Source organism: Cnephaeus nilssonii (genome assembly GCF_951640355.1).
Source record: "Cnephaeus nilssonii genome assembly, chromosome: 1".
Taxonomy (NCBI): Eukaryota; Metazoa; Chordata; class Mammalia; order Chiroptera; family Vespertilionidae; genus Cnephaeus; species Cnephaeus nilssonii.
The window spans coordinates 95508204-95530962 of record NC_137072.1 but is presented as its reverse complement, the minus strand read 5'-3'; the positions used below and the strand labels follow the sequence as shown (position 1 = coordinate 95530962).

Here is a 22759-nt window from a genome sequence, read left to right as displayed (position 1 = left end):
CATTGTCAGAATGGGGAATTACCTCCGGCTGTTCAGGTGTTTCACCAACAGGAGGCAATAACATGTAGATTAAGATGCCCTGAGCTGTCTGGCAGCAAACAATCATCTTAATGCATCCTTTTCAGGTTTGGGGAAATGGCTTTAGCCATTCCCAACAGGTAACAACATATGTGACTCAGCCCTTGTTGAGTCCCCAAGTTCCATCAACCTTTCGATGAAACTCTTGCAATTATGACATGCTGGAATTGGCTTCCGGCCATTACCCCCATCCAAAGATGAGGAAAGTGATGCACACAAGGTTCAATAACAAGCCCCAATGTGTGAGGTGGGACAGGATCTAACCCAGGTAACATGACCCCAGGCCTCACACTCTCAGCCACAGTGTCTGTGAGAGCAGAGACAGCCTTCAATTCTACCTAGTGAGTGACACGTGCCTCACAGTAAACAGGTGGGTTAAATCATCACCAACTAACCACCAGGCTGGGCAGGAGCCCAGGTCCAAGCCCACACAGTCTAATGCCTTTAACCCTTTGCACTCGCTTGCTTTTTTCTCGACTCCTTTATTCTAATGCTAACCGTGTGGAGTCACACTCGACATCGGAGTGCAAAAGGTTAAACCAAAAAAATCTGCCTCTCTTCATCTGCCTCAATCATACATATGACCCTATTATGTATGATAAACATTGGAATGTGCATGCATTTTTAATGTAAAAATCATCTGCATGAAAAATTATTAAAGTCGGCTAAAAGCAAGATGAACTTTGTATTGACTTGATTTTTTTTTTAAATCTCAGCAGCATAAAATTTCCATTAACTTAACTGCATAAAGCAAAAGCTCACTCTAAAGAATAACTCTATTTTACCCTTCCAAAACTTTTATGAAGGTAAAGGAAGATATTTTTCTATCTATGAAAAAAGCATCCCGTCCATATATGTGTTTGCACTTTATTATTCACAAACTATTATACTTGGAAGCAATTCAATACTTGCCACAAACATAATTTGTTCTAAACATGTTAATTACTTGATATCTGAAAATCTTTCATAAGGAAGGAAGAAAAAGGAAAGGAAGAGGAAGAAGGAAGAAAATCTTCAATCACACTCAGTAGCTAGAGACACCATCCTACCTAATAATAGACAAATATGCAAATTGACCATACCTCTGACACACCCACAAGCCACGCCCACCATCCGATCAGAGCGAGTATGCAAATTAACCCAACTAAGATGGCTACAGCCACAGAGAGCAAGGTTTCCTAGGTAACAGAGGAAGCCAAGCTTTCCGCCTGCCCTTGCCAGGCCTAAGCCTCCACTCAAGCTACAAAGTTTCAATTATAAAAGGTAAACAAATTCAAACAGAAATGGCAGCAGAATGGAGCTTGAGAGAGCAGGCCAGGGTTGCTCCTGGCAACAGGGGAAGCAAAGCTTTCCGCACACCCTGGCCGGGCCCACCCTCTTAAGGCTACAAAGTTTCAATTATAACCCCAACACAAATGGCTGCCGGCCGCGGAGGGAGCCCCAAGCTTGGCTCCACTCCAGGCTACAAAGTTTCAATTGTAGAAGGAAAATAAATTCCAGATACCAGGGCCTCTGCTTGCGTTGCCAGGGGGTGTGGCCGGCCTGCAAACCACCACAGGCCCCTTGCTCAGGCTGCTCCACACCGCAAGGGAACCCCACCCTGATCAGGGACACCCTTCAGGGCAAACCAGCTGGCCCCCACCCCTGTACCAGGCCTCTATCCTATCTAATAAAAGAGTAATATGCAGATTGATCATCACTGCAACACACAATATAGCTGCCCCCATGTGGTCAAAGATCCTGCCCCCATGTGGACACAAGATGGCCACCACAAGATGGCCAGGAGGAGAGGGCAGTTGGGAGGCACCCGGCCTGCAAGGGAGGGCAGTTGAGAAGGACCAGGCCTGCAAGGGAGGGCAGTTGAGAGGGTCCAGGCCTGCAAGGGAGGGCAGTTGGAGGTCATCAACCCTGCAGGAGAGGGCAGTTAAGAGTGACCAGGCTGGCAGAGGAGGGAAGTTGGGGGCAAACAGGCTGGCAGTGGAGTGGTTAGGGGGTGATCAGGCTGGCAGGCAGAAGTGGTTAGGGGCAATCAGGAAGGCAGGCAGGCAAGCAGTTGGGAGCCAACAGTCCTGGATTGTGAGAGGGATGTCCGACTGCCCGTTTAGGCCCGATCCCAGTGGGCAGTCGGACATCCCTCGAGGGGTCCCAGATTGGAGAGGGTACAGGCTGGGCTGAGGGACAACCCCCCTCCATGCACGAATTTCATGCACCGGGCCTCTAGTCTATATACATAAAAGCCTAATATGCTAATTGTCTCTCCAACTGTTTGACTGTTTGACCAGTCGCTATGACATGCTCTGAGCACCAGGGAGCAGACACCCTGACAGGTAGGTTAGTTTGCTGCTGGGGTCTGACAGATCAGGACTGGGCAAGATGGGCCGAACATGTCCTAGAGCGCCCCCCCCACGGTCCCTTCCCAGCCCCTATCGTGCACCAGTGGGGTCCTTTAGCCTGGCCTGCACCCTCTCACAATCCGGGACCCCTTGGGGGATGTCGGAGAGCCAGTTTTGACCCCATACCTGCAGGCCAGGCCGAGGGACCCCACCAGTGCACAAATCTGTGCACCGGGCCTCTAGTAAAAGATATAAAGTTCCCACCCAAATGCCACTTGATATTTTGACAGTCATTGTTTTGTCTGAAACCTCTAGTCCCAAGGAAGTAGTCAAGAGGGTGGATGAGATATTATTTTGCAAATAAATCAGTGGCCTAACACGACATCACTGAACAGAGAAACAAGCCAGGCGGAACCAAATCTCAGAGCCGCTGACATCTTCCCCACCCATCTCACTACAACACACATCACTCCGGCATTCTGTGGGCAACACTGATTTCGCAGGGAAATCCTCATTTATGTCCAACTCGCCTGCTTCCCCAAGGAGAGGTGTCTTTGTATCTCTAATCCCTATCACAGTTCCTGGAACACAGTGGGAGCACCTTAAACATCTGCTAATGGACCCTGTAGAAGCAGATCCCAACCTTCTGAAGGGCCCCTGGTAACTGATCAGGTGCCCACTCTCACTGTAACTTAGTAAGCAGTTTTAAGGTACTATTTGGTGGGACAGAATGTCCAATGTACTTAGACCCCCAAATGCCAACCGTTTTTAAAAACACAAATTCTTTTGAAAGCAGAACTGATACATCCCATAGCTTTACAACCTTGTTGGGTAAAGCCCTTTCCGAAAGATCTAACTATACCAGGAAGCCCTGTGCTCATCGAAATGAACAGAAGGTTCCAGTTAGCAAAGACTCATAAGAAGACCACAAATAGCAGCACATTCCTAAGACCAGCTTTGGGGACTGGCCCTCTGCTGGATTTTTGGGGAACACCATCACATTCCAAACGGCGGAGTGCTCAAGGAGCCAAGCTGACACACCCTCACCAAGCGCTCTGCCCTCTTTCCACGGGGTCGTGATCCCTAACTGAGCTCCTCATGCACATTCCTCGAGCGAGGCCAAGCAGGGAGTAGGTTAGAAATTATTTAAACTATGGGAGGAAGCTAAGCGGCAAGTGCCAGAGTAAAACCACCAAATGGGAAGAGAACAGGCCCAGATGGCCTGTTTCAGTCAGAAACAACAAGACCAGATTTAGGGGGTTCCCTTAGTGACTCCCCTGGAGCATCACAGAGAGAAAGCTGGCGCAGAGGACTCAGCCTCAGGGAGCTAGGTCCCTGGTTTCTGGGTACAACCTGCCCCTGCAGGGCCAGAGTCCAGCCAAGTAATGTCCACAAGGCAGGAAGAAACACAAGCCAACCACGTGGGATAACAACAGGGATAACAAGAGCTGGTTGGGGCTCAGCAAGGCCTTCAAAGAGGAAGATGGCCCAGCACTGGCCAGAAAGGGTTTGCCCTGCCTACACCCAAGGCCTCTGAGACATGAAACTATACCACCAACTGCTAATGGCAGCGAATTTGCACTGAGTGCTTATTTATGTGCCTGGCACTTTTTACTGGAGACATTAAAGAACAGAGTATTGAAGCCAAGATGGCTCATCTGGGGAACGGCCAGCATTTGAACCCAGGTCTGTTGCCATCAAGGCCCAATCTCTGAGGCAAAGCTGTGCCCCAGAAAGGAGGCCAGAGCGGAAGCCAGCTTTCTCTTGGCTGCACTATGTTCATTCAACTTGGTTGCTAGCTGTGAGACCCCAGGCAAGTCAGTTAACTACCCTGTGCCGCAGTGTCCTCATCTCTAAAATGAAGATAAGGACGGAATTGTTCCTGAGTCTTAAGAGAGATGAACTTAGGTTTGCCTGAGTGCCTAGCACGGTCAGTGCTCAATAAAAGTTAGCTACCGTTGCCATGATGATTGCTATCAGTGCTAACAACTGTAAACACGGCTATCCTCACCAAGCTTACAGCTCAGCTGATGCCCAACCAAGAGGCAGGGAAGGACGGTGAGCCACGTGAGCCAGACTGGAGGAGGCAGTGGTAAATGTCGGGACGGATAACTACGTCAGCCTGGAGGTGAGGGGGCAGCTGTCACACATGCTCCTCGGACACCAGGCAGCAGCTCCCACACACTGTCAGCAGCCCCGCAGTTTCTTTTTCTTCCAGGAACAGGAAGTGGAGACCGATCAAACAGAACACGGCAAAAGTCCTAAACACGAGGTTTTCCCGTTAGTCACAGGTGAAGTCAGGCATGTGGCCTGCCTTCTGGGAATATGGGGACAGAAAAACAAAGATGAGTAAATGTTCTGTCACGAGAAGTCCTCTGATGTGAAGTCTCCGCTAATGCTGTTAGATAAAGAGCAAAGCAAAAGAGGGACTAGGACAGAAAATAGAGATCACTTCAGAAAAGGCAAGAAAAGGAAAGATTAAACAGAATTAGGAAAACCCTGGACATAGAAAATTTGATTTTAAGGGGAAGAAACAAACGTGAAAGTAACTAGCATTAAACTCAGTAAGAATTCTCAAAAACCAGTAGCAAGAAAAATACTATTAACAATCGTCACATGTTGGTGAGCACATTGTAGTTACTATCCAAAGTACTTTACAGGTATGAACTCATTTAACCCTTACAATAACCCTATTGGGTAGGCACTATTATTTGCAACCCCATTTTACAGATATGAAAACTAAAGCACAGAGAGATGAGTAACCTGCATCAGGTCACACAGCAAGTGGCAGAGCTGAGATTTTAATCCAGGCAGCCTGGCTGCAAAGCTCATACTCTGTGCTCTATTATCCCTAACTTGTGAGAATTAACAGTTTTGATATTCACTAAAGTTCCATGAAATGGATTTACCTGTAGCTCATCTCTAGTTGAGTTAGAGTCTTGAGTAGAAATTCAGTAAATAAATCTAGAATGACAGAATGGTTTATCCTAGTGAGTCAATTGTTGGGAAAGAAAGGTGTATTGAAGTTATATTCTCTCCAAGTCAATTTATCTTTTTTTTTTTTTTTTTTGCATCAACTACAAATTTCAAAAAATAAGATAAAATCCTGATTTTATAAAAAGCAAAATCAAAAGACCATCCTAATTTACATTTAACACTGTTGGAATTGTTCATTTCTTCTCGGAAACCCTAAACTTCCCTTTGACTTTTACAACAACAGAAATAATTTGTATGAAAGAATCAGATTTGCCATATATAGTTACCTTTGTCCGAAATGATCTCACTTGTTAATGAAAAATGTTAAGTGAACAAACAAATATGAAACAGTAGTTTGAGTTATTTTGTTGGAGGAAAAGATGCCAAAATGTCCACACTAGTTATCTCTGAGTGGTAAGATTATAAATTACAGGTCAACCTAATAGTAAAATTAATGCTGTAGAGGTAAACCAGAATACCGGAAACCCCTCAAAAAGGAGACTACCTATAAGTGCAATCCGTAATATTTACATACAAGATATTTCCACTGACTAGAGGCAGAGACAATGCTATGAAACCTTTGGTCTACACCATAGAAGATAAGGGTCAAAGAAAACCACACAATAGTATAATTTCTACTTTATTACACTATAAAACACAATGTAAATACATAAACAACAAAGCACTGACTTGATAATTTTTCTTTCCCACTATATTTTTTTAATGCCTTTGAGTCTTTAAGTAGTAAACCAATGCATAATTTCCAATACCTTATTTCAGGCACATTTTAATGTTATGAGTTGTTTTTTTCCCCAATAAAAATTGACTGTTCCATTTTTCCAACAACCAATTCTCCATCACCAACTGGGTGTCCTACAGTTCAGTTCAATTCTGACACTACCTACCTGTACAAACCCCACAGGTTGAAGCGCTCAGTGCCATAAGACTAGCCTACTTCAGACGCCAGCTGCAAACGGGGTCCCAGGCTAACCAACAGAAATTCAGAGCTTCCCACAATCTCCCTTAGGTTCCACACTTCGCTGTAATGACTCACAGAACTCAGCAAAGTGCTATACTTAGGACTGCTGCTTTATTATAAAAAAAATACAATTAAGGAGAGGCCTTATAGGGCAAAGTAAGGGGACGGGTCACCAAGCTTCCGTTCTCTCTCCAGACACACCACCCTCCCAGCACCCTCCTCACCAATCTAGGAACTCCTTTCACCTCGTTTCAGTTTTTATGAAAGTGTCATTATTATAGGCATGACTGTCACTGGACATTGGTGATTAACCTAATCTCCAGCCCCTCTCCCTTTCCCAAATGTCAAGGGCTGCAAGTTCTAACCCTCTAATCCTGTAGTTGGTTCCTCCAGCAACCAGCTCCATCCTGAAGCTTCCTGAAGGTCCACCAAGAGTCAACCATTAGCATGAACTCAGCTATGGTCTAAAAGGGCTCATCCTATATAATAAAAGGGTAATATGCAAATCGACTGAACAACCAGTCGCTATGATGCGCACTGACCACCAGGGGACAGACGCTCAATGCAGGAGCTGCCCCCTGGTGGTCAATGTGCTCCCACAGGGGGAGTGCCGCTCAGCCAGAAGCCGGGCTGACAGCTGGCCAGCGCAGCGGGAGCCTCTGCAGCAGCAGCAGCAGCGCTAAGGATGTCTGACTGATGGCTTAATCATCCCCCCAGTGCTCCAGACTGCGAAAGGGCGCAGGCCGGGCTGAGGGACCCCACCCCCGACGAGTGCATGAATGTCGTGCACTGGGTCTCTAGTTATAAATAACACTAGGGGCCCGTTGCAGGAAGATTCCTGCAAGCGGCCACTGCAGCCGCCGCTGCCGCTGCCGCCCGCCCCTCCCCGCCTGCCGCCACCGCTGCCGCCGCCATTGCAGCCGCCGTGGCCACGCTTTCCCTCTGGCAGCTGCCTTGCTTTCTGCTCTCCCTCCCTCTTCCTTCTATGCTGTCTTCAGTCTTCACTCCTCCCTCCCTCAGCGTATGCAAATTAACCGCCATCTTTGTTGGGTTAATTTGCATACTCACTCTGATTGGCTGTGGGCATAGCGAAGGTACGGTCAATTAGCATTTTTCTCTTTTATTAGTGTAGATACACTCCTATCATTCGGGAAATTCCAAGGGTTTTAGGAGTTCTGCTCCAGGAAGTAAGGACAAAGATCGAATACATATATTTATTATACCAACACTGCCCTTATGGATGAGAAAGAGAGGGATTCTATGAAAAGTAACCTCTAGGGCAGTGATGGCGAACCTATGACACGCATGTTAGCACTGACCCGCGTAGCCATTTCTGATGACACGCGGCCGCATGCTGAGGATGAAACATTTGCTGCTCCTGAGGATGAAACATTTGCGACTAGAGTCTTGGAGTTAGTTTTTTCCTCAAAGTGACACACTACCCGAGTTATGCTCAGTTTTTTGGCGAAGTTTGACACACCAAGCTCAAAAGGTTGCCCATCACTGCTCTAGGGTGATCTGATCATAAATTCCTAACTGGGAAGGACATGGTGAGTAGTCATGCTCCATGTCTATAACTTTTTTACTGAAAGGTTTTAAGCCAGCCCTGTTCGTCATTTTTTTTTTAAATTTTTTTCTTAAATATATTTTTATTGATTTCAGAGAGGAAGGGAGAAGGAGAAAGAGAGAGAAACATCAATGAGGAGAGAGAATCATTGATAGGCTGTCTCCTGCACGCCCCACACTGGGGATGGAGCCCGCAACCTGGGCATGTGCCCTGACTGGGAATCGAACTGTGGCCTCCTGGTTCATGGGTCCATGCTCAACCACTGAGCAACACCGACCAGACCTGTCCATCATTCTTGTGCATCTAGGTTAATGTGCCTTTGAAATACCAGAAGTACTACCCCTCGAAGGGGGTATTAACCCTCAAAAGAGTACATAATCTTGTTAAACATCCTGTAATCCAATTCCCACATTGACATGTGTCCCCTCCTTGATTTCAAATGCATAAAAGGAACTGCAAAACTGTTATTCCACAAGAGCATTTGAGATCTTGTTCCCTGGCATAGTCCTCAGTTTGGCTCAAATAAACTCATAAAAATTCTCTATGCTTCTTACACTGACATCCTCCTCGCCAGGAGAGAAAAGAACTTAAACAGCAATAAGGCTGAGATGGAAATGCACAACAGCCTTCTAAAAACAAATGTTTAGCACGGAATTCAGGAATCAAGGTGATTTGTACAATTTCAGAGGGTTTACTCTAATGTAAGACAAATACACAATTAGCTTGCTTTTACCACTAATGGAACACTTGTTGGCCTTCACACCATCAAGATTATAACTATGCTTACTTCCTGATTCCAATTTCTCAACACTTCTTAAACTTGGAAAAACTATTTCTATCAACATACTATAGGTATTATATTAAACCTATGTATTTATACAGGTCATACTTGTATTATTTACAAAGGGTTATATTATTTGTTTGATCCTTCAAACTCTGACGTGTATAAAAAACAGATCTTATCTCCTCTCCTCTCTCCTCCTCCTCCTCCCCCCCCCCCCAGGAAAAAAATAGGAACAGTACCTCAACTGCCTTGCTGAAATTATGCAGCCATGGCTCAAATAAACTCATAAAAATTCTGAGCTCTTCCCGTCACATCACAAAGCCTGAGGACCCCTTCTGCTGCCCTCCACCCTCCACCCCACCCTACCCTCAGCCCCCAGACCCCTACAGTGAAGTGCATAGTTTCAGGAGCTTCCCAGCCTAGCCTCCACCTCCGCTCTGCAGTCGATACCAGGGCGGCACTGACGTACCTTTCCTACCTCCACACCTTTGCACAGGCTGTTCCCTTTCCCTACACTCCCTTCCAGGTCCATTTAAAATGCCAAGTTTTAGCCTAGTAAGGCTTTTCCATCCCTCTTCTCAGAAGGAAAGTGTCTCCTCTGTGACCCCACGCAGCACCTTTGTCTGTAGTTCTCGGGTTACACCAAACGCATTCTCCTTTATTCCACAATGTATTTATAGTTTATCTTCCCTTCTCAACCCAAGTTTGTGTAGGACAGAAGCCAAAGTTTGTTCTTCATTTTACATACCTACACAACACCCAACAGTGACTCAAATAAGGCCCTCATTTTAAAATGAATCACATACACACGGTGTGTAAGAAATATCTATTAGTTTTATCTGCAAAGACTATTAAGACACCAACTTGGCAATCATGCATGGGAAATGAGTTTTACCTTCAACACCCAGCTTCTTGGCTCTCTCACCTGGCTTTAAGCAATGTCCACGGCCTCTTTTTTGCTATCAGTGGTTGCTTTGCCTTTAATAGAGGGGGCGGAGGATGGAAGGAATTAAGGAAGGCGCAAAAACATTCAGGCCACACAAAGCATATAGCACAAACACGCAAAGAAAAGCGAAGGAATGCCTGTTCAATAGCCATCTGCCACTTCGCCAATGCCAGGAAATTCCGGCTGCTGTTTTTTATAATGTGAATAATTCACATGATTGTGTTGGAGACTTCCAGCTATGAAGAGCTGTTAGAGCATTTGAAAATTGTTGTTAGAGTTATATTGTGAGACAGAAAGCCCAGTAAATTCTTCAAAGCTCCACCCCTGACAGGAGTCTCAGAAAATCACTTTCTGTTTGTGTATAAGCATGAGGAAGAAAGGCTGGGCATGTTATGGATATTGAAAAGAATTTGTTTGTTTTTAACCTTATCTATTACATAACATTTCATATACAAGTTTCTTTATAAGTCTTCACTTGGCTAATCTCACCTGGCCAGTCAAGAAGAGTAATAGCACAAACTGCCTTATTTGTGTCTTTTCAGGAAATTGAAATAGGTTTTCTCTTAATATCTACCTCATGCCAAAATTTTATAAAAATCATTCATAAACCTAATGACCTGTAAATTGACTTACTTCCTTCAAATATTTATTCTAAGAGCAAATAAACAATTCTGGAAGAATTCCTTGGGTAACTGCCCATTTTTTACTAAAAACAAAACCTACATTCAATTTATAAGATGCCTTGGTATTCTCTTTAAGTAGATGGACCTACAATAAAAAAGTAAAATAAGTAGATAAATAGAAAACCTTCCTTTTACCGGCAGTGCTGAGCACGGAGCACATGCAATTGCACATAACACACAGAACATTTGTGAACATGAACATACATCTAGCTTTGGCTTCCCCTCATCTGTGACTTGAGGGAGACATTTCACTTCTCTTCATCTTGGCTACTCGGTCTCGGTTTCCTCATCTCTACAACACAGAGAATATGGCAATCTGTCCTTGTTGAGGTGGCAAGACGTAAATCTGATCTGTGCTTGTCTTCTATGTGCCGCTGCCTCGAGGAGCTCTAGTTAGAGCAAACCCAGTGGAAACAACCACATATAATTTTCTATTAAATAACATGGAATGGATGCAACATGTACTCATGGACTCCAAGGAGATAACATCAGTGCGATGACCTAGGAAAGGTTTCCTGGAAGTATCACCCTTTCTTTCTTTTTTAAATATATTTTTATTTCAGAGAGGAAGGGAGAGGGTGAGATAGAAACATCAATGATGAGAGAGAACCATTGATCGGTTGCCTCCTGCACACCCCCTACTGGAGATCAAGCCCACAACCCAGGCATGTGCCCTTAGCCAGAATCAAACCCGGGACCCTTCAGTCCACAGGCCGATGCGCTATCCACTGAGCCAAACCGGCTAGGGCTGGATGTGTTACCCTTGATCTCAGTTTGCAGGATGGATGGAGGACAGGATATGCATAGCCCACAAGGAGGGTTGGGATTCCAGGTTAAAAGAAACACAACCCACTATTTCTTCCACCTCTGATCACCCTCACTCACATTTGATCCTTAGGCAGCATCACTTGGGAAAGTGCGAGAAAAATTATCCAGTCTCTTCCCAGACCTAATGGGGTGGGGCCCAGCCACCTGGGCTTTGACAGCCCTCTAGTTCATTCGGATACACGCTCAAGTTTAGGAACCACTGCTATAGCTTTGCTTGCTCTCACCTCCTCTCTTCCGTGACCTCTAGTGACCTTCACCTGGCTACCACTGACATTTTTACAAGTTTAAACTTCATTTCCTCCAGAAAGTCTTGCTCAGCCTTTACTGGACTCTCACCCCACCCCCAGCCGCAGGTTAGATACTCTGGCTCTGGGCCATAGTTTCCTTATGGAGGTGCCAATGATACTTTATCATGATTGCTTGTTTAATTGTCTTCCCTGATAACCTGTTAAAACTCCATAAAAGCATAGTCCGAGTCTATTTCATTCACATCTCTTTTCCCCAGGGCCTTGCGCGCGCGCACACACACACACACACACACACACACGCAGTTATGCAATTTAATAATATTTGCTGAATTAATAAAGAAATCAGAAACTTAACCCATGAAACAAGGGTATAAAGGGAAGGTATAAAATATGAAATATGATAGATATACAATTAATAGGTACATTTGAAGTACTGGTTGTAGAAACACAACTGAATTTAGTTTGTCTTTGAAAAGAGCTTCATGAATGAATTCAGGTTTTGAAAACCTTTGTACTGACTCCAAACGTATCAACGTCACACCATACTCACCTGATAAAAGCAGTACCTGCTTACTTTTTATTGTCCTTTCTTTTTATCTCCATGGCCTCTAGGCTGGCTGACCACCAATTCGGGAAGTGAGCAGGAGCGGAGACTACAGCTAAGATTTGTGGGAAAGCCTGTTTGCTTTATTATAAAGAAAAAGCCTCGACAGAGTCAGGATGTAGTAGGCAGTTAGACAGGCATGAGCAGAGGACGATGGGCCAGGTACAGAAGGTCATCAGGGCAGAAAGCTCCGGGTGCCCAGCAATGGGCAAAACTTCAAAAACAAGGCTCTCACCCCCAGGGTGACCTTTCCTCCCCTAGCATATCTCTGGTCCGGCGGTTTGGACCCCCTGACCTTTCATATAGTGGTCGTGCAGTTTGGACCCTCCCCTGACCTTTCCTCCCCTGGCATGTTGCTAGTCATGAAGGTCAGACCCCTTTAGAGGGAGTACAAACAAAGGAGCCAGAGAATAAGCCGTAAGCATTAAGCCACCAGGACAATGAGGTGCTGACCCACATCAAATTACTTCTAGGCCTCAATGATGTTTCAGGGCCAGGCCTAGAAAAGCAGCAAAACCAGACAAGCAATACCATGGCTGACTCAGGACCTGCTGCATTGACTCAGGACCCCCTGCCCTGGCACTGACCAATCCAACAGTGGAGACCACGACTCTGAAAAGACACACCTGGAAAATCGATGAATATTCTATTGAGATCCTCCCCTGGGACCTCCCCTGAAATCCCCACCCTTAAAAGCCCTTAGGATGGAGGACCCAGCCGGCTCTTCCTCTCAGGAGCACACCCATGCCTTTCCTCTCCCCTGCCTCCCCCGCTCTCATCCTGACGTCTTACCTTACCCTTCTTTCTCCTAAGCAACAAAGGCCCCTTCTTTCACCTCTGTAACTTGTTTCCTAAGCCCATTCTTCTACCACTCACTTCTTCCATCTCTGTGACCTTCTAAATAAACTTGATCTTATAGCTTGAGTCTCAGCTCTGAATTCTTTCCTAGCCAGTACCGAGGTTGCTAAACCAAGGCCCGGTCTGACCCCACCGGCCTAGCACCTGGTGCCATTCTCGCCACAGCCAGCAAAAACACCTGCATTCCAGCCCTGGCTTCCCTCCTTCCTTTCTTCCTTCCTTCCTTCCAGTCTTTAAATGTCTGCTCTGTTCTGGGTCCTGTGCTTGGATCTGAGTCTTGGACCGTGACCAAAACTCACACACACACAGGCCCTCCCTCACCAAACCTAATGTCTGCTCCTCTGCTGGCAAACCACGGCCCTCGCTGCCTTCCACAGGCCACTGAACCTCTCAGGCTCAGTTTCCCCGTCTGCAAAGAGAGGAATTCATTACAAGATGACCACCAAGTCCCCTCTGACTCCAAAATTACACAACTGAAAACAACACAATTCGTCTCAGAAGTTAGTCAGCCAAAGTTATTCTCATCAGAGCCGCTCACCCCAGATCCAGAGCTGAGACGCCAAGCCCTGGAGTGTGAGGACCGAGGGCCGATGTAGACCCAGGAGCTTTGCCAGGAGCGGCATTGCTGGGCCGCTTCAGTGGACGGCCGGCTCTGACACAAGGGAAGAGTCCTGGCTTTGCTAACTCAGATTCCTCATCTACTAAACACTACTCAGTCATGAGAAAGGATGAAATAGCAACATGGATGGACCTTGAGAACATTACCCTAAGTGAAATACTAGTAAGTCATTCAGAAAAAGCTAAGAACCATTATGATTTCACTCATATGTGGGATATAAAACTGAACCTTATGAACACAAACAGCAGTGTGGTGGTTGCCAGAGGGGAGCAGGTTGGGAGAGAAGGGGGTCCTAATATAAGGTGACAGGAGATTTGACTTTTGGTGGTGGGCACACAGTACAATATACAGATCTTGTAACATAGAAACACATGCCTGAATGTTGACCAATGTCATCCCAATCAATTTAATAAATAAAATCCTATCTAATAAAAGCATAATATGCAAATTGACCATCACTCCAACACACAAGATGGCCACCCCCATGTGGACACAAGATGGCCACCACAAGATGGCAGGCAGGGGAGGGCAGTTGTGGGCAATCAGGCCTGAAAGGGAGGGCAGTTGGGGGGGATGAGGCCTGCAGGGGAGGGCAGTAGCAGGCAACCAGGCCAGCAGGGGAGGGCAGTTAGGGGTAACCAGGTCAGCAAGGGAAGGCAGTTAAGGGTGACCAGGCCAGCAGGGGAGGGCAGTTAGGGGTGACCAGGCCGGCAGGGGAGGGCAGTTAGGGGCAATCGGGCCGGCAGGGGAGCAGTTAGACGTCGATCAGGCTGGCAGGGGAGTGGTTAGGGTGTGATCAGGGTGGCAGGCAGAAGCGGTTAGGGGCAATCAGGCAGGCAGGCAGGCGAGCGGTCGGGAGCCAGCAGTCCTGGATTGTGAGAGGGACATCGGACATCCCTCCAGGGGTCCCAGATTGGAGAGGATGCAGGCTGGGCTGAGGGACAACCTGCCTCCATGCATGAATTTTGTGCACCGGGCCTCTAGTTTAAAAATAAGCAGCTTTAGGGAGATTATCAAGGTCCCATCCAGCCCTAGGGCCACAGGATTCTGCTCATTCTAATTTGTGTTTTTTCCAGCACCACCAAGTAATTAGTTCTGACACTATCTACAGGGAGACGGCACCAGACCCCCCAGGTAAAGGGCACAGATCTACAACACTGCTTAGACCTCCATCATGAGGCTGTACCACCCTAAGTCACTCATTAGCATAGGTTCAAAATCTGGATAATAAAAAATCATGCCAATAATTACATCCAATCTTAGGGGGAAACTATCAACATTTTATGGCTATACCTATAGATGGGCTGGCTAGAAATAAACCAATTGGTGAATCTTCCAAAATTCTTCCCCCCAAAATATGTCACATAAGGTAACAGTTTCTTTCCTTTTTTTCTTTCTCTCTTTGCTTGCCTAATTTTAGTAGCTAAATGGCTCAGTCCTATGTATCCCCTGCATCCCAAGAGAATTCCCTGCCAGGCCCACTGGTCCCTATTCCTCACCCTCCCCTGGAGCCCATTACACACCACCCTCAGCATCCAGGGCTCAAGAGCAAGAAGAGAGAGGGCACCTGAAAAGAAACCTCTGGGGCAGTTCAGAACTGTGTCCCCTCTGATAGCTGTGGCAGGTTAGAATTTAGTTAAGAACAAAATAATAATATACTTTTTGAACACTTCATGCCAAACATGTTTTATCTCCCATCCAAGTACTCTCAAGGCCCGACCCTGCTTAGCTTCCGAGATCAGACAAGATCAGGCGTGTTCAGGGTGATATGACCGTAACCTATGCATATTTTATCTCAAAACAATCCACAAGGCAACTCTGCCATATTTGTTCCATGCTATAGATGAGAAAAATGGTTTGAAGATTTTCTCCCCTCTGTACCACAGGCACTTTATTGGTGCTCATACCCCCAGGATGTACAAACCAAATGAAGGTAGGGGAGCCAGGGAGAGCTCAGCTGTTTGGGACCCTGGCATGAGCAACGACAAGAAGATGGGGCCTTGGGGTATCTCAACGGGGGAACAGAAAACCAGTTCCCCGAGTTCAGCTAGTTTGGCAAAAGGATCCTCAAGGTGAGATGACTGGGCACAGGAACTCAGTTTGCCTGAGTATCTGCCACCCTCTACCCACCCTGCCTTCCCCAAAAAGTCCCTTGGGTGGATTCTATTCCTTTTCTCCCTCACAAAGAGAGGTATGTCAATAACTGGCAGAGGAGAAATTGGCCCAACTCCTCCATCAGTCTCCAGTATAATGGGCACCCATCCCTAAAGCCACCTAGAATAAACAAAACTCTTGCTTTCCCCAGATAGCTTTATCTTAGTCAATTCCACACTAGAATACCGAAATGATGCTTCTTTTCATGACATACCACTCATTTGAGGAGTTATTTTCTCCATAGGATATTTTACTATTTTGAGCAGTTTTACAGTTGGTTGCCCAGACAAGAACAGATGAGTCTGTCAAAGAGGAAACTGCAGGACCATGATCCCTTATCTGAAAACCTGGGGGTCAGATGTGCCTCGAAAGTCTGACTGTGATTCCAAAAGAGTACTGTAATGCATTTAGCACACATTATGTAACACTCAGAAATCAAACTCACTAACATAACTGCAGCAAAACTTAGCAGTATTCACACTGAGTGGGATAAATATATACTATAGAATCTCACACTGGTTCAGATTAGGGTTTACCACCAACCGGGTATGCAAAAGCCTCAAAAAAAACCTTTTGGTTTTCAGAGATGTTCAGATTTCAGAATTGTCCATAAAAGATTACAGACACATGCAAATGGCTCAAATACTAGAAAAAATAGTCAATATACTAGTAATCGAGAACATACAAATTCAAACAATCAAGGTACCAATTCTCACCTTACAAGCTAGCAAATACATTTTTCAGAGAAAATGTCAATGGTGTGAAAAGTGAGTCCTTTGACTATTGCTATGAGAATGTAAAGTGGGACAACGTTCAGGTCACCGATATTGATGTCATCAAGGCCTCAAAAACATGAATACCTTTGGACCCCATCTCCCCCCAAATGCCTTTTCAGTAATGCATTTCCTGGGAAGTCATCAATATGACTGAAACAATGAGTTTTAAAATTCATCTATATAATAAAACCCTAAGCGACCGTTAAGGCGGAACAACCAGAACGACCGGCCGCTATGATGCACACTGACCACCATGGGGCAGACGCTCAATGCAGGAGCTGCCCCCTGGTGGTCAGTGCGCTCCCACAGGGGTAGCGCCGCTCCCGCCTCCGCAGCAGCACTAAGTAGCAGTGCGTCAAGCGGTAAGGAGCAAGGGGTCCCGACTGCAAGAGGGCACAGGCCGGGCTAAGGGACTCCCCGCTCCAGTGCATGAATTTCATGCACCAGGACTCTAGTTTGAAAATAATTAGCAACAACTAAAATAGCCTAATGCCCTGGCCAGTTTGGCTCAGTGAATAGCGTGTCAGCCTGCAGACCAAAGGGTCTGGGTTTGATTCTGGTCAAGGGCACGTACGTACCTTGGTTTTAGGCTCTTCCCTGGCCCAGGCCCTGGTCGGGGCTTGTTCAGGAGGCAACCAATCGATGTGTTTCTCTCACATCGATGTTTCTCTCTGTCTTTTCCACTCTCCCTAAAAATCAATGGAAAAATATCCTCGAGTGAGGATTGACAAAAAAATAAAGTAAAATATCCTCAAATGGAGGCACAATGAGGTAAAATGCAGTGAATCCTTATAATAGATTATGATGCAGCCATTTTTTAAATGTAGGGAAATGGAGAACCTTCATGTATAACAAACATTAAGTGAAAAACGTAGGACACAAAATTATATTTGCATTATGATCCTATCCAAGTAAAAATATATAGACAGACCAGAGTAACATAGACTAACAGTGGCCAGTTCCTTGAAGTAATGAGACCCCTTTCCCCCAAACTTTAAATCTTGTGGGGAACTTTCCCAAAATACCCAGAGCACTGTATTTTAGCAGAGGGAAAGTGGGGAAAGAAGACTTGCTCCCAGTCAGTGGCAGCAAACTCATGAATCTGAAGCGTCACTTTGGGCTTTTATATATTTCCAATGAATCCATCATTGCAAAACCATCACCACTTAAAGAATGAAAGCCTTACAGTATGAGTGGAATACATTTATTAGATAGTTTGATTGACATTGTAATATAAGTCCAACCTGATGGGCAGTTTGTGGAAGAAACACAGAAAAAAAGATACAGAGGATAAAAGGTATATGCCACTTTGCCATTTGCTAAGACCTTTCAGAGACAATAGCTCATTTGATCCCTACTGGCGACCAAGAAGGCAGATAAAAATAGGAGTTGGCACACGTCCATTTCACAGGTAAGAAAATGGAGGCAGCCGAAACCGGTTTGGCTCAGTGGATAGAGCGTTGGTCTGCGGACTGAAAGGTCCCGGGTTCGATTCCGGTCAAGGGCATGTACATTGGTTGTGGGCACATCCCTGGTGGGGGGTGTGCAGGAGGCAGCTGGTCGATGTTTCCTCTCTCATCAGTGTTTCTAGCTCTCTATCCCTCTTCCTTCCTCTCTGTAAAAAAATCAATAAAATATAATTTTTTTAAAAAAGAAAAGAAAATGGAGGCAGAGAGCCACACTCCTGAAAGTGGTAGGGCCTCTTCTTGACTTTTGACTTCAAGTCTAGGTCTCTGACTTAGAGCTTGATGCTCTTTCTACTGTATCCTGCCATTACCCTTAGTGAATCTTTTATAAATATCTTAGAATAAAAATAAATTTCTCACTTGAAAAGAAAAACAAAATGATTTAGTAATATAATAAAAACAGGCTTCAGAATCAAATAGATCTGACCAAGGTCAAAACCCAACATATATTTGAGTGACTTTTTCTTTTCTTTTTTAAAAATCTTTATTATTGAAAGTATTACAGATGTCCCCTTTTTTCCCCCATTGACCCCCTCCACCCTTTCCCCAGGCCTTCACCACACTATTGTCAGTGTCTGTAGGATATATATACACATATATTCTTTGGTTAATCTCTCCCCAACCCCACCCCTTACCTCTGAAATATGTCAGTCTGTTGCATGATTCAATGTCGCTGGGTCTATTTTATTTGTTAGTTTATTTTGTTCATTAGATTCCACATATGAGCGAGATCATGTGATATTTGTCTTTCTCTGACTGGCTTATTTCACTTAGCATAATTGAATGACTTTTTCTTTTCGTTTTTTTTTTACTTTTCAAGTACAGTTTACATTCAATATTATTGTGTATTAGTTTCAGGTGTATAGAATAGTGGTTAGACAATCATATACTTTATTAAGTGATATTTTTAAGCTAACTTGTCAGAGACGAAATTTCTTCATCTATAAAAAAGGCATATTTAAATTATTCTAGTACTTAAAGGATCAACCAATGAATGCATGAATAAGTGAAACAACAAACTGATGTTTCTCTCTCTGAAATCAATAAATCTAAAAATATTATTCTAGTATTTAGTATAGGACAGGGTGTTCTAAGAATTAAATAACCTGAGTACACAGACCAGAACCTGTCATGAAACAAAAATAATAAACATGCCATTCCTTCCTCTAAAAAGAGTGCCTACAATGAATTAACCCCATACTCCAATTTTAGTCTTTGGTAGCCATACCACACTCCTTATTCCACCTGCTTTCAGCAGCCTATCAAATCTTTACCAACTGCCGAAGTGCCCTAAAGTAATTAGAAACCACTCAACATAATAGTTTTAACGAATGACAATTTAAATCACGGTTGTAAGTTTTAAATAACTTCTCAATATATAATTAAACTTCAATATCCAAGCCAAACAATTTGAAGTAACGCGGACTTCCCATTTGAGGTAACAATGAAAATTTTTGCTTCTATCACCTAGAGCAGTGGTCAGCAAACCGCGGCTCTAGAGCCACATGCGGCTCTTTGGCCCTTTGAGTGTGGCTCTTCCACAAAATACCACGGCCTGGGCGAGTCTATTTTGAAGAAGTGGTGTTAGAAGAAGTTTAAGTTTAAAAAATTTGGCTCTCCAAAGAAATTTCAATCGTTGTACTGTTGATATTTGGCTCTGTTGACTAATGAGTTTGCCGACCACTGACCTAGAGCTTTGACCTCTCTCATTCAAATTCAATTACTCCCAAATAGATTGATGGATTTATCTGGGGGGCCAGGGTGAAAACAGGAGAAGAGAGGGAATAACAAGCACTTCTCAAACTTTTCATTTCCTCTTTCAATTAAATTTGGACTTGGAAAGCCCAAACTCCAAGGGGTGCTTTTTCAAAATATTCTGTCTACTGATGTCTATGTCCATCTGGGTAGCTACCTGGCCAAAGGAGAAACAGAATTTAATAAAGCTTATCTTCAGCATCTCAATGAGGAGTGAGGTGGCTGGATGGCAGCCCTCAGAGCCAGGGAGAGGGCACTTCTCACTCACCAGCCCCTGGACCTTCGCCACTCTCTCCTTACTAGGAGGCTGTGCCCGCTGTCTGCTAGAGAAACAAATAAGCCTAAAGGTTGAGTAACCAGAGAACTGAAGGACATAAATAAGCCAAGGTGTGGAAAATCGTCCCTTCTGCTGCTTGTGGTATATAGTTTCAAATGCTGCTACTGAGAAGACAGAAATCTAATGAGATTCACCTACTAGGCAGGAAGTGAAAGACTACCACTGCCCACTGGGAAGTTATCTGTTCTCCTTTCCTCTGCTTCCCACCTTCTGATAAGCCCATGCCTACAATTTTAAAATGTCCTAAACTCCCTGTCTTACCATCTCAACAAGATTCCTGCTCTATTTTCTCTCTACCAGTGGGTACAGTGGAAAGAGAATGAATGAACTTTGGAATTAAGCTGGCTAGATTATCAATGATAAAGATACATAGAGAGGAACACTCACCTCCTAGTGATTCTGCTTCTCTGATTAAATGCTGACTGATATCTTAGCTACGTGACGCTGGGCCAATTGTCTAACTGCTCTGGGCCTCCGTTGCCTCCCTGGAAACTACCACTTCCTAGGATGATGAGCAATTAGTGCAAAAATGCATATGAAGTGCACAACTCGAAGCCTGGCACGTCGCAGGTACTCAACATTACTTCCCACTTCTTTCTCCCTACTTCCCAACATTCCCAACCAACACTAACACTGTCTTAGATGCCAACGGGTGGCCAGCTATTGACCGGTCAGGCCTCAGGACACCCTGACAAATCTGTACTCTGTTCCCTTTCCTTTTTAGGTACCTCATGCTTCTGAAGTGTTCCCTTTCATCAAAAAGGTGACTGTGCAATTTAGAGGAGAGTTTTTCTTACGTTCCTGGGTGCAGCTCAGAGATCCATGGAAACACAAACTTCCTCCAGGGGGTGGATTTCTCGTGTGGATGGAGGATTACATGCATCAGGTGCTGAATGCTACTCCCAGGTTAAACTCTTCAAATTCTGGAGCAGCTGGCTCTGTCTCTCTCAGGGCTGGCTACACAACCTCGGGTCCCATTTGAACCTGGTAACGCACCTACCTGTCTCAGCAACGAAACGCAGGCTACACACCAAAATCTCCCAGCCAATCAATAATGCATGTCACTAGCTGCCATGTCCCCCCGGGAAGGATGGCTGAAGGAAACACAGGTCTGCTAATAAAGACTCGGGAGATAGATGATCCACGCTGCTTCCTTCCTAACGTGTTCTGGTTTCTATGAAAAAGTCAAGGCCCGGAGTGACAAGCCAGTTTAAAAGCTGTCATTGCAATCTTCTCCGGGGTGAGGAGCAGCGTATGTGTTTTTATGGCGGAGACAAGTCCCCGTTGGAAGGCTTCCAGATGCTTATTACCGGGACCTGGAGAGGAGCTGCTCAAGCTTAGAAGAGCCTGCTGACGTCAGATTCCAGGTCGTGGTAACCCCAATTGGCCCAGAAGGTATCCGTTTATTATTATTTTTAAAACCCTCAGCGAGGTGGCAATTAAGGAGGGGAATGAATGGTGGTGAGGAATCCCTGGTGCCTACAGTTACATAAACACAAGAGTTTGAGACAGGACAAGTTACATATCCTCTTAGGTTTCAATTAAAACATTCCTGCTCTAAGCTCATCACTGGCCACCACACTTTTATCAGCTCCGAGGGTGGCTTCCTGCTCTGACCACAGAAGGTTCCTTTTGCGGTGACAGGGATCCTCTCAAGAAAAAGCAAACAAAAACTGTTAAGTTTACGGACGCGCCTTCCCTTTTTCCAAGCCTTGATTTCCACAGGACGGGTGAGAAGACATCTGAAATCCCCGACCTGTCACCAAGAATGCATCAACCACTAAAATAAATTAGAACTTGGAAAGTGAAGAAATTGAAACTCGGCCCAAGGTTTTAAACCATAAAAGGCCGGGGGAGGCGGGGCGGGGATAGCGCACCCGGTCTCCGGTGTCACGATCTTCCGCTCGCGGAGCCTTGGAGGACAAGCGGGGCTCCGGGGTGCCTGCCTGGAGGAGGCGCCCCAGAGGAATGCAAGACCAGGCCGGGTCCCTACACCGGGGGCAGCTCAGAGGTGGGGACGGCGGTAACAGGTCCTCAGAGGAGCCGGCGAGAGGAGTGGAGGCGGGAGCCCCGCCGGCGGGAAGGGAGGGATCGAGCCAGCGCCACGCGCCGCGGCCGCCCGGGCCACCCCGAAGTTCAGCGCCGGCCCCGGGGGCTGAGCCCGGACTAGAGCCGCGCGGGGCGCAGCGGGGCTGCGGTCTGGACCCCTCGCCTCCTCCCGCGAGCCCCAACCCCGGCGAGAAACTCACCCGGGGCCACGAGCGGCGAGCTCACGGTGCCCGCCACCAAGACAGCAGCGGCGAGGACGGCGAAATCCGGGAATCCCCGCGAAGCCATCGCCGCGTCCCTTCGCCCTCTCCCCGGGGGCGCCGCGTCCCGGGATCTGGCAGACCGCGCAGCTCCGTGGCCGGCGGGCGCGCGGACTGGCGGAGCTCGGCCCCCGCGCGCGGCGAACCCCGCCCTGGACCCGCCCCTCCAGCCCCACCCACCTGGGCTCCGCCCTGCGTCTCCGCGCCGGGCCGCGGGCTCCGCCTGCTCCGCGCGAGGCCACCGCGTGACCCCGCCCCCGAGCCCGCCCACCGCGGCCTGGCCCCGCCTCTCGCTTGCTTGTTTTCCGTGTGCTCACCGCTTCAACGGCCCGATTCGGAAAGGCCCCGCCCCCTCTTCCCCGCCCACAGTGTCCAGGCCCCGCCCCCTCTCGCCTCGCCCGCTTCCTTTACCGAGCCGGGTTTTACCGCAACTGCGAGGATTGCGCGGGAGCCCAGGGC

At 46.3% G+C, this 22759-nt stretch overlaps 1 protein-coding gene across 1 annotated transcript in view; it reads right to left on the bottom strand.

The window, feature by feature from the left end:
* The window catches only part of RELL1 (RELT like 1), a 66824-nt gene extending 44382 nt beyond the window's left edge, over positions 1-22442 (bottom strand). The window contains exon 1 of the mRNA XM_079763836.1: positions 22241-22442. Within this exon, the coding sequence (XP_079619962.1) occupies positions 22241-22328 (88 nt within the window). The 5' untranslated portion in view covers positions 22329-22442. The remainder of the gene's footprint in view (positions 1-22240) is intronic.
* Positions 22443-22759: the final 317 nt, after the last annotated feature.